The 12,938-nt window shown below is 39.0% G+C and overlaps 1 protein-coding gene across 6 annotated transcripts in view; it reads left to right on the forward strand.

Annotated features, from left to right (window-relative positions):
* Window positions 1-12,938, forward strand: part of LOC117898913 (low-density lipoprotein receptor) — a 50,714-nt gene that overhangs the window by 3,280 nt on the left and 34,496 nt on the right. For all 6 annotated transcript variants that reach the window (XM_034808603.1, XM_034808607.1, XM_034808604.1 and 3 more), the window contains exon 3: window positions 9,735-9,875. In XM_034808603.1, the coding sequence (XP_034664494.1) occupies window positions 9,735-9,875 (141 nt within the window). The remainder of the gene's footprint in view (window positions 1-9,734; window positions 9,876-12,938) is intronic.

Here is a 12,938-nt window from a genome sequence, read left to right on the forward strand (position 1 = left end):
CGAATACACATGTTTTGGTAGGGTTTAATTTGGCTGAATAAAGCCTTAATAGATATCAATCAATTTAAATACTCGAGAATTGCTTTTATTGCTGTCTTAGTTATTCTTCTTCTAAATAAGACCATAGCTAACCTTGAAGTGGGGGAATCACAAAAGGATGGACTATGAACATCTTTCAATTCTTCTCATGGTAGTTACTCTTAAGAAACAGTTGATTTAAACTTCAATTTCGTTCTTACTTCTGATTAATTAAATACAATCCTTAATCCATAAGCTGAGAAATTTATATGTGAGGCCACCAAGCAAAAGAAAGAATAAACAAAACTGCAACTTAGTCAACAATTTAAAGAAATACTTTGCAGATAAGTTCTCACCAAAATACAATGAACATAGGGGAATGACAAAACGAAAGAATTAATTATTTATGTTTTTCGTAAACAAAAACCTTCAACATGAAAAAAAACGAAAGCAATATAATCAATGGTCTGCCCCAACTCGAATGTCAAAGTTAAAAAAGCGTAATTAAATAAATGCTGGGTCAAGATAAAAAAAGGGGCCCAGTATAGAAGACTAAAAATGCATCAGCAAGAGTGTGTATCGGCTTCATCTATCTACTGCATATGACTTTAGCTACTACATATCTCGGGAGGTTGGTGGTGTTGTACCCCCGCTATAAATAATCAGCTCTAAAGTCAACGAAGCTCTAAATGCATTTTCGTTGTAGCTCTCTAACCGACAAACATCCCCGAGAGTTTCACTAAAAGCTAGAAAATGACTGAAGCTCAGGTGTCAATTGATTGGTTGGACTAGGTTTAATCGATTGATATAGGTCACATAAAGACATTCGAAGACACCGGGTAATTGATACTAAAAAAGTTTAGAGTAAACCAAATGGAAATTCACACAGAGATAGAGCTAGAGAATTAGAGAGTGTGAGTAGAAAGAGACAATTAACATTTTCTGGGCACATCCTTGACACATGACTGTACCTGTAGCCCAAACCGAAGCAGCATCCCCCAGAGGCCAAAACCAGATCAGGACACGACACACGACATACATTGAAACAAGTTTTTTGCTCCTTCGGCAACGGCTTCTGTTTTTAAGTGCAGTCTTTTATAATTAACTCGGCTAATTATGCTTGGAATTTGAACGTGCTCTGAAGTCAAAGTCCAGATACATGCATCCATCTACGGTACGTAGATGGTCATGGGCCTTAATTACAACAAAATTTTCCATTATGTATTATTATGAGTTAAAATCTTTCTTAGTTTTTTATTGTTGCTCTTTACAAAAACTGGTTCCCAGGCCAAAAGCCACTTCCAGCACATGATGGAAGCCAAATAAGTGTCACGCAAACAACAAACTGTTCGTTGCAATTATTCAGGCTCGTCTTCAGTGTTCGGTGGTTCAGAGCTCGTTGTTGTTCTTCTTTGTGTGCAAGTGACAAATTTCATAAGCGATATACATATTCAAGCCACATTCAAAGGGAATGATTGTTTGTTAACTGTAATTCAATGCTAAGAGAAACATACAATTATAAAAGGCAGTTTAGCTGGTAGCTCAGAATTTCTTTTTAAAAATAAATACATAATACATACATATGTATGTATACATTTGTGTTGGGTCACAATTAAAATATTACGCATACGCCGCGATGCAATGCGCTGCGTTGTGAAAATTCTAACTCGAGCCAAAATGTAATTGTAAATAAAAATATTCATCGGAGGTGGCGTGATTTGTTGGCTAGCAAATTAGACTTGCCCCCCTCCCCCCATGTATCTACACTTCCCTCAGACTTTGTAGAATTTCATTAGAAATTCGTTTGAGGAAGCCATATGCATAATTCAAGCTAAAGAAATGACTGCCGACCGATGACGTTTTCCTATATAGATTTCTCAGTGAAAGCTAAAAAATAACATCTGCTCGTAGCAGGAACGCGCTACCCACGTTGGGATCCCCGATAGAACACCTGTACCTTTCGGTACATTTTTCATCAACTGGCAACATATGTAAGGAAAACCTTCTAGAAGGCCTTGCTAGGTTATAATAATCATTTATTTTTACCTGCCAATACGAGTAACTGAGTCATCGGCGGATTCGCGTGTCGCCTACCAAACAACAACATCCATAAACAAACAAGTGTGAATAATTTTTGTTGGTTGTTTCATTGTTAAATGGTATGACGCTAGCGATCAGGCCACTTTTTTCCAAATAAGTGATTTAAGAGCAATTTTCGCTAGCGAAACTAGCCTAAAGAGCCGCTTCGAAGAGCCGTGAGAGTTCCCCTCAAACGACGAGTCTTAACGACTGGAATTCTCGTATCCAACTACACGGTTCAAAGCGCAATGTTCACATGATTATACAATTATTTGTTCATTTTTTTTCTCTTTCCTTATCGTAATTGCAAAAGTTTATTTTATCTTATCGCTGTCTACGATAAAAAGAGGTAAAATCACACGAAATTATAATTTTTTAGATAAAGCTGCGCAAAATGAGCCGAATAATACATCTTAGAAATAACTGAAGAAACTTTATTCAGCAACATTTCCCATATTTCAAGGTAAAATTTTGATAAGCAAATCCATTCTTGAACATATGTTTTGGCATAATATTTATGACTAACCCTAAATCTTTGCAGAAACTATTAAAACTATAATGTTACGTCTTTGCTTTGATAAGAGGTCTGCCAAATTGTAGCTCACTCACATTTACTGATAATATTGACTTCACTGTCTGCCAACTATCTGTATTATCTAAAGTTGCTCACGAGGCGCTAACCAGGGAGAAAAACAAAATCAGCTGAGCAACGTCTATTTCATTTCACATACAATCTATAAATTGGCAATACGTTTTTGTTCAAGAATCAGATAAGCAGAAACTACGCAGATTGATAGGTGCTACTCTACTTTTGAATGGGTTTGATGTGCTTTAAAATGTTACCGAAACTCGCAAAACGGTCATAAATGGTGTTGTGTCGAGTTCTGCACTCACTCAGATTGATTTAGCGACTTAAGCAAATATTTGTGGGAATACAAATACACATAAAGGGCTTGAAAACCCAAAACAAAACTAAAATCAAATGTCAAACACTCGTATCTCTGCTCAAGAACTTGATGTTATCGCAGAGCTGTGGAAAAGCCTCTTCAATTGAAACCTCATGTATACAAATATATTTTAGTAATGAGAAATACCACAATGATTAAGTCGCTTTTAAGCGAATGCATCACATTGTTATCAAAAATTATCGAAACGCCTGATAAGTGCAAAGTTCTCACAATACTTTCGGTTTGTTGTTTTGCCTTTGCCACCCACAATGTTATCTGCATGAAATATTTGCAACATTTGTATCTATTTGCGTAATTTTCCATGGCTATTTTGGTTAGTGGTTAACCGCACCTAAAACAAATCATTGATTAATCATCAAATATGATGGAAGAATCAAAGGGAGGAAAGGCATCAACCTTCGGCAACCTTTCTGTGCTATTAATAAAGATTTTATATTGATTTGAACTCTGATTGACTTTTGCGCTGATTTCTGTTTATTATTTCGCCCTCTTGGCTAACCATCTTCATTCCCCCCATTCTGTCATTGAATTAATGGTGAGAAATTTTCATGTGAAACACTTCTGACCAGGCTCCATTTACTTCTCATAGGCCCATGGCCTCGGGCCTCAAGCCCTGTGATTGATTTCTGGGTGATGGTGGAATAAAGTAAAATAAAACTGTTCAATGAACTTCGCATTAAACATTTAATTGGCCCGCTGCTCCTGTTCTGCTGGTGGTCGGTTCTGGCCGCCATTTGGGATTCTGTCAATCAAATTGTCGGCTATTTCTGTTATCGAAGGCTGTGGTGCAGCCTGCTGCCCTAGGTCTATCAAAACCACACCACAAATTATTGCTCGACTGATTTAATTTTTGTTAAATTGCTGGCAGAGAGAAAAGCTTTAAAAAATAAATAATAATACTTTGAAATGGAAATGATGAACTCGACTGTGAATATATCAATGAAAGAGCAGTGCACTGTGTGTGAAATGGAAATGGAAAGTCTTACTGTTGATGTGGCTTAAAATTATGGTAAATGTTTTGGAAATATTAATGTGTAGACAAGCACTCTTCAATGCAGCCAAAGAATCATTAAAAAGTAAATAAGACAATACCCAACAAACCAAATCAAATTCTTCAAACATTAAAAATGTTTTCATCTCGCTTTTAATAACACTACCCGTGTTATAATTTGCCCGCTTCGAACCAAATCAAAGATGTTGGGGCTTTAAACATGCTCATTGGTAGTTTCATTTTTTTTCAACGGCAGAACTTTGATTTAAAAAATATTTTTGTACCCGGTACTCGAAGAGTAAATAGGGTATACTTTTCATGTGATACATCGCATGTCCTTCAAGGACGAATTTTAGGGATCTCACTATTTTCCTTTATATTTAGTTTTTAGCTTTCAGTAGGGAATAGCCATTTCCATCAGATCACCAAATTGGGATCCGATTGGAGCATTATTAAGGCCACAATGAAGAAATTGATTTGCAGTGGCCAAACCCACCCTGTCCCGCTGCTTATATTTGTTTTTTGCACATTCTCTCATTCACACTCTGCTTCGCGCAGTGCCGCGAACAAATAACCGCTAAATTGCAGATGTATTACTGAGTGCCGGGTATGAAAGTTGTGACGCGTAAGAAGCGTCTCACACGTCCCTTCTCGTTTTTTTATTATTTTTATTATAAAAATCATAATTAATTCATATTTTTGATTTTAAAAGTATAAATTAAAAATAACTCTTAATTCTGATTTTTATTGAAAAAAATTAAAATTAAGTGTTAATTTTAACTTTTATATAAAAAAGTTTTAAAAATTTTACATTAAAGTTATAACAGTTACGGTCTCTGGCCAGAATGAAGAAATAATAATACGAATAATTTGCAATGCCTGCGCCCACCCCGTCTAGCAGCTTTTTTAATTTTTTGCACATTCTGTCGTTCTACATTTGAGCGGTGTGACTCTCGGAGAGGGAGTAAAATGTAAAATGTAAAAAAACAACTAAGGTACAGATGTCCTACTGAGGACCGGGCATAAATGTTGTGACGCGTAAGAAGCGTCTCACACGTCGCTTCTTGTTTAAATATATTTTTTAAAAGGAATTCCTTTCTTTTCACATAACAGTTTTTTTTTTTTTTTGTAGAGCCGTGTTTTAACTTTATTTAAGATCTGTCTTTTGCAGACAATTATTAAATTTTCTCTTTGGGTACTTGGCAATCTTATTTCAGTTATCTTATAATTATGTTATTATAAATAGTTTTATTATGTCTAGCTGCTTAGATCCAGGGGAGGTCCAGCGGGTGATCTCTTTTAAGTCTTCTTGTGGTTGTTCACATAACATAAGATACTTATGTATCTTGTAGTGAACTTTGATATACTACAAAGCTGATAAATGCATCTATAAAGTATACCCAAACACTTTCTGGGTTTAGTTTACCGTCTGCGAGGCGTCTGTATGCTCCCCCAGGAGAGCAATCCCTTTTCGAAATTCCTTCCGTGCGTTACATATGTACATATATTTGTATGTACATGCACAAGAGTTCTGCCATTCAAAAAAAAACATATTGTAATAACATGTAATAATATGTAACACTTTTCACTTCAGAATTTAAGTATCTTTTTATTCTGGTTGGAGGCAGCGAAGGTGCCGCTTCCAACGTCAAGTTGATTCTGTTCTTTACATTTTTCCTTAGGTTATTATTAAGCCTAACTCCGATCGCTGCGCTGCCCACAGTTGGGCAGCAGAGAGACGGTTATATATATGTTATGTATTATGTGTTTATAATTATGCTCTCTTAAGCTGGAGCGCAGGGGTATATGCATAACCTTGAGTTCGGTCAAGTAGCCTGCGCGTGTAACAGAATGCTGACACTTGCACTTAACTGTTAGCGCGCCGATCGACTCATGTTTCAGCCGCCGGGGTTTTGTTTATGTAAACACTGCAACGAAGTGTTACAGTGTGTTCATTTTAAGTACTCTTGGTACAGTAGATATTCGATATATATTCATAGATGCCCCAAATCAATCAGAAAAAGTAAGTCATGTTAGAAGCATAGGAGACGCTTCTTACGTGTCACAACTTTTATACCCGGTACTCAGTACTACATCTGTACCTTAGCGGCTTTTGTCAAACTTTACATTTTTTCTTCATCTGTCATCTACATCTACAACACTTCTCACGCCTACACGCTCCTTTAGCTCGCCCACTTCCCCAGAGCCGCACACTGCAGAGTCAAGGGTCAAGAGTAAAGATGAGAGAATGTGCAAAAAACAAATAAAAACTGCGGAACGAGGTGGGTTTAGCCACAGCAAATTAATTTCTTCATTCTGGCTATAATAATGATCCTATCGGATCCCAATTTGGTGATCTGATAGTTTTTGATTTTTTTTTTATCTTCAAAATTGTAGTTTTGGGAGGGTTTTGCCCTTTTGCGGGGGTGGGGCTCATTTTTGAAATACACTTGTAACAGTGTGAGCATACAGAAGTCTGGATGCAAAATTTGGTGGCTCTAGCTCTTATCGTCTCTGAGTACTAGGCGCTCATCAGGACAGACAGACGGACAGACAGACATAGACTCGGCTATTGATGCTGATCAAGAATATATATACTTTATGGGGTCGGAAACGTTTCCTTCTGTGCATTACATGCAACCGTTATTCCCCTCAAATACAATATACCCTATTTACTCTTCGAGTACCGGGTATAAAAAGTGAAATTTTGTCGAGTAGTGTTTTTTTCGAAATAAACAGAAAACAAACTGTTCCCAAATATTGAATGTGATACAAATAGCATTCACTTTTTTCACGAAAATATTGAAATGGGAAAACCAATCATAGAAAATAAAATACCCACTAAGCAATTTTCAGTGTCTTAAATTATGTCTGAAACTGGAAATAAAAATAGATAAACAATATCCGATCTCTCTCACAGATAAAACCATCCTTCTCATCTGGGAATGAAGTTTAATAAATGCAAAATGTTTGCGCACATTTTTAATAATTTACGGGGGCAGGCTAATAAAGAATCTGCAGCACACAGAAAAAAAGAGAATGAAATAGAACAGCATAGGAGCGCGCACCGGAGCACAGGAGGTGGAATATATCTAGAGGTAAATAAACATGGCACAGCATGCATAAAGAGAGAGATTGCAAAGTGCACAGGCGGAGAAATAGGAACAGTGAGGGAGAAATAAATTGCTCAGCATAAATGTACACGCATAGCTATGTATGCACATTCATATGTATGACAAATTTAAGTAAAAATGAAACGAAGCGGAATTGCGCCTTCGCATGCACCCAAATATCCCATGATAATGAAGAGCACATCAAACGTCTGTCTGTTTTGTGTGTCTGCTGAGGGCAATGCAACGCATGACATGTCTAGCAAGTGTTCTCAGTGGTATTTTAGAATGCAAGAGTGTATAATTGTACCTGAATGAGTGTAGGAAAGACCCTTTGCTGCTGAGCTGTACTGTGATAGAGTGAGAAGTTATCCACGGAAAAGAGCTTTTATGCTATATCTTGTTTTTTTATACCCGGTACCTTGGCTCGAAGGTACATTGTATTTGTGCGAATAACGGTTGTATGTAACGCACAGAAGGAAACGTTTCCGACCCCATAAAGTATATATATTCTTGATAAGCATCAATAGCCGAGTCTGTCTGTCCGTCTGTCCGTCCTGATGAGCGCCTAGTACTCAGAGACTATAAGAGCTAGAGCCACCAAATTTTGCATCCAGACTTCTGTATGCTCACACTGTTACAAGTGTATTTCAAAAATGAGCCAAGCCCCCTTCCGCCTCCGCAAAAGAGCCAAAACCTACCAAATCTACAATTTTGAAGATAGCAGAAAAAACGCCATTCCGTAGGGAATGACCATATCTATCAGATCACCAAATTGGGATACGATTGGATCATTATTATAGCCACAATGAAGAAATTAATTTGCAGTAGCCAAACCCACCCCGTCCCGCAGCATTCACACTCTGCTTCGCGCTGTTTATGGCCTCTGCACCTGACACGTCTCTGCCTCTGCCTCTGCCGCGACTCTGCAGTGTGTGTCTATAGGGGAGGATGGCGAGCTAAAGGATCGTGTTGGCGTGAGTAGTGTTGTTAATGTAGATGACAGATGAAGAAAAAATGTAAAATTTGACAAATAACCGCTAAAGTGCAGATGTATTACTGAGTGCCGGGTATAAAAGTTGTGACGCGTAAGAAACGTCTCACATGTCCCTTCTCGTTTTTTTTTTTTTTTTGAGCCGTCTTTCAACTTTTTATTTAAGATCTTTCTTTTTCGCAGACAATTATTACATTTCCTCTCTGGGTACTTGGCAATCTTATTTCAGTTATCATTATTAGCAATTATCATTGCTAGCATTTGAACCGCTGACGTTTGTTCGGTTCGGTTGTGGCAGCCAGATGAGAACTTAACGCTCAGCACCATGGCTTGTGCCATGCCATATCTAATAATCGAATTGTAAACAGATTCTGCAATGTTAATTCGATAAGGTAAAGATTTAATCCATAGACATTAAGAGAAGAAGTTTCGAAGTCTATAAGTGTTTCAGTAGCCCGACACTCTGTGGAGTGTTTGTCTATGGATTTTCGATTACCCCAAAGCATACAAAACATGTCCCAGTACACGGGATATCTTCCATTCGAAATACTCTATATATTTTATAGTATAATTAAATGTCTAGCATGCCACATGCGCTTGTTATTGGGGGTGTGCCCCTTGTGCTTGCCGTGCTCTGACGCTGTTGTTGTTGTTGCCGCTGCCTGCCTAATTGTCAATTTTCAATTTGAGTTAAATACGCGCATTTAAACGGTAAGCGGTAAACAGCACAGTGATAGACCTTATACCCACAGAGCCATAGCACTGCATAGCACTGGCTCTCCGTTGAAGCTCAAACTTGGAACACTTTAAGCATAATCGCAGCACATTAACCAAAAGTCAATTTGCGTTGGCATATTGTATGCTAATTGGGAGACAGAGCAGAGGGGACACTGAGACATAGAAATAGACAGAAAACAAGAAAGAGGGACAGTGAAAAAAAAGGAAGTGGGACAGAGGATGCGGGACAGAGCAAGCGGGACAGCGAAACTGAGGAAATGAAACAGTGGCTGAGTGAAATGTCAAGGGGGCCATAAAACGATTGATGAAGCAATCCAACACTTCTGGCCAATCCTTTGTGGGGGAAATGGGAAACTACTTTGCACATCAAATTCTCGCTTATTAATTTTCCCAACAACTTTCTGCCACTCTTACGATTATATTCACCACAAAGCACACACACAGAAAGGAGACCCAGACGGTCGAGGAGGTAGCTCAAGCATATACTCATATGCTCATACATACTTACATATGTATGTATGTAACCTCGCCGACCCTTTACTGGGTTTTCATTATTTACAAGTTTTCGTGTATTGTCAAGTTGCGGCTTTCATTAAAAAGGGTTTTAAAGCTTGTCGACAGGGAGCCTTGGCCTACTCTCACTCTCGCTCTCTCTCTCTGTTTGTGCCTAACGATCCAAACTTTTCAACTTAAATTTTAGTTATGAATTTGATTTGGCTTCCAACACATGGCCTCTTTGGACCTGTCATCTAGCATCTCCTGTGGGTGTTTAATTATAGTGTGCGGCTAACCCAAAGATTTCAACTTAATTAATTAATATGCATTTGATTTTGCAGCTCAAAGCATCCCCAACTACTGCGAGGAGAAGCAATTCCAATGCGCCAGTGGCGCCTGTATACCCATCAGATTTGTATGCGATGGCGAGTCAGACTGTCCGGACCACAGCGATGAGCGACTGGAGCGCTGCAAGTTCAGAGGTGAGTCGAAGCACATCTCTTAAATCGTTGATTATAATAAGCAAAGCAAAACTGTCCCCTCCCCAACTCCCCCATAAACTCTTTTAATCTCAGAGGTCAGATCCCAGAAACTCTTTGAGTGTAAGAGGTTATGCCAGTTAGAGTTACAGTGTTTGTTATTTTTGTATCTTGTTTCATTTAAATCTCAGAAATTGCTTGCCAGAATTTGAGGTATTTGATTTTTAGTTGTACCTTGCATATTTGCTTTTAGTTTTCTCTCTCTTTGCAGTAGTTTTTGTTTAGGAACTCGCATTGCGTATCAATAAATAAACCGAAATTCAAAAGAGCTTTGCCCTTTGCTTCTACAAAGCTTTGCTTCACTTCTCACACCATCACGCCCTTTTAGATCGCCGCCCTCCACCAGAGCGGCACACTGTTTGAAGAAGAGTGTGCGAGCAAGAAAGAATGACAACAATATGCAAGCAAAAAAGCTGCTGGAGGGGATAGGGGGTAGCCACAGCAAATGATTTTCTTTATTCTGGCTATAATAATGATCTGAGCCAATCTTATATTATAGATAGATAGATAGATATAGTCTTTCTCCACGGAACTGGGTTAATAGTTTTTTCGTATCTTCAAAATTGTGGATATGAGAGATTTTCGCCTTTTGTGTGGGCGGAAGGGGGCGTGTCGAAAATTTGAAATACACTTGTAACAGTGTGATATCAAATGAAACCTAACAGAAAATTGGGTGACTAGCTCTTATAGTCTCTGATATCCAGGCGCTCATAAGACAGACAGACAGACATAGTCTCGAATATTGACTCTGATCAAGAATAGAAAATAGAGTTCTGTATATACTTTATGGGGTCGTAAACGTTATAAATACAATATACCCCATTCACTCTTCGACTACCGAGTATAAAAAGGAAGATTGTATTCTCAGGAGTTTTCTGGGTGGGTTTCTTCACCATGTATTTGCTGAGGCTTTTTGAAAGAAATTTTTTTTGGCAGCGCCAATTTTTTTCTCTGTTGCTTTTACTGCCAAGGCGATGGCCATGCGTCGTGCGTTGGAAGGGACCTTATAAAGTCAAGCATTGGATGAGGGATTTATTCACGGGACGGGATGCAGCTGTTGCCTACAACCTACGTGAGTGCGCTCTCTCACACTAATCTGTTGTCAGTAATTTGTAGTTTTTCAATTTGGAAATGTCACAGAACTAACCATTTCCTTATGTTTTCCCCCTTGGCCATCCTGCCATCTCTCTTTCTTTCTATTTGCTATTTGGTGTGTTTTCTGCCATTTGTTTGGCTTCGTTTCTGTGTAAGTAACAACTGGCTGTTTATTTAGTGTCATGTATGCAGTGCCCTAAAACCCCTGACCCCATGGACCGACCCATGGACACGCTGAACAGCTGGACTTTTAGGTGTCTACGACCTCACTACTGGAGTGCTCCTGTTGAATTTATTTTCATTTAATTTTTAAGCTCAAACTGTTGGTGAGAGTCTGTGAGTGTTAGTTAGTAGCTGTTAAGTGTGACCGTGTGTGTTTTTTTTTTTTTATTAGCCCCTACATTTAATTATACCCGGTACTCGAAGAGTAAATAGGGTATATTGTATTTGTGCGAATAACGGTTGTATGTAACGCACAGAAGGAAACGTTTCCGACCCCATAAAGTATATATATTCTTGATCAGCATCAATAGCCGAGTCTATGTCTGTCTGTCTGTCTGTCCGTCTGTCTGTCCTGATGAGCGCCTATTACTCAGAGACGAAAAGAGCTAGAGCCACCAAATTTTGTATCCAGACTTCTGTATGCTCACACTGTTACAAGTGTATTTCAAAAATGAGCCACGCCCCCTTCCGCCTCCGCAGAAGGGTGAAAACCTCCCAAATCTACAATTTTGAAGATAGCAGAAAACTAACGCCATTCCGTAGGGAATGACAATATCTATCAGATCACCAAATTGGGATACGATTGGATCATTATTATAGCCACAATGAAGAAATTAATTTGCAGTGGCCAAACCCACCCCGTCCCGCTGCATTCACACTCTACTTCGCGCTGTTTATGGCCTCTGCACCTGACACGTCTCTGCCTCTGCCTCTGCCGCGACTCTGCAGTGTGTGTCTATAGGGGAGGGTGGCGAGCTAAAGGAGCGTGTTGGCGTGAGCAGTGTTGTTGATGTAGATGACGGTTGAAGAAAAAATTTAAAATTTGACAAAAAATGTAAATTTGACAAATAACCGCTAAAGTGCAGATGTAGTACTAAGTGCCGGGTATAAAAGTTGTGACGCGTAAGAAGCGTCTCACACGTCCCTTCTCGTTTTAGTTTGGTGTACAGACCAGTCTAACGTGAGCTATACTCGCAGCACAAGCAGCGTCGCAGCCCAAAAGTAGGCTTTCGGGTGCCCCCGAAAGATACTTTATAAATTCGATTTGAATTTTGAAGATAGTCCTACTTTTGGGCGTGTGTCTGTAAACCACAACCAGTCGCAAAAATTGGCCACTTTTTGGGCGGCTTGCCTGCAAAACACTGCCAGTCGCAAATATTTGGTTCGGTTTAATCTTTTAACAGTTGCCGCAGTTGCACCGATTTGCCACACATAGCACTCAGCTGCACGACAATTACACTCGCACATACAAATATGTATATGGCATGTGACCAGTGTCGTCGAAAGCGGACTAAAGCTTGTTAAATTACCAACAAACAAGCGTAGCTGAAGCTGAAGTTGAAGCTGGCTGCTGGCGTCTGAGTCTTATTTAGGGGCCAACTGCAGGCGTCAAGTCAAGTGCAATCCGGCTAAAGTATTGCATCAGGCTAATTCATGCTGGCACACACACAGACACACCCTCATGCATGCAAAACTTAAGTTTGGCTAATAAACTTTGCTGCAAAAGCATAAAACACTCAAGGCCTGCACTTAAATGCTCAACGAAACAAAAGAGCTCAATTCAAGTTGATTAATTGGACGATTGTCGAAAGCTCTGCAAACAAAGATATCTCGTTGCAAAAGATCACAGAATGTCACACAATGAGACTGTAGGTAAATCTACAAGAAACAATTGGCCTGTAAGCTTAG

This window comes from Drosophila subobscura, chromosome O (assembly GCF_008121235.1).
Source record: "Drosophila subobscura isolate 14011-0131.10 chromosome O, UCBerk_Dsub_1.0, whole genome shotgun sequence".
NCBI classification, from domain to species: domain Eukaryota; kingdom Metazoa; phylum Arthropoda; class Insecta; order Diptera; family Drosophilidae; genus Drosophila; species Drosophila subobscura.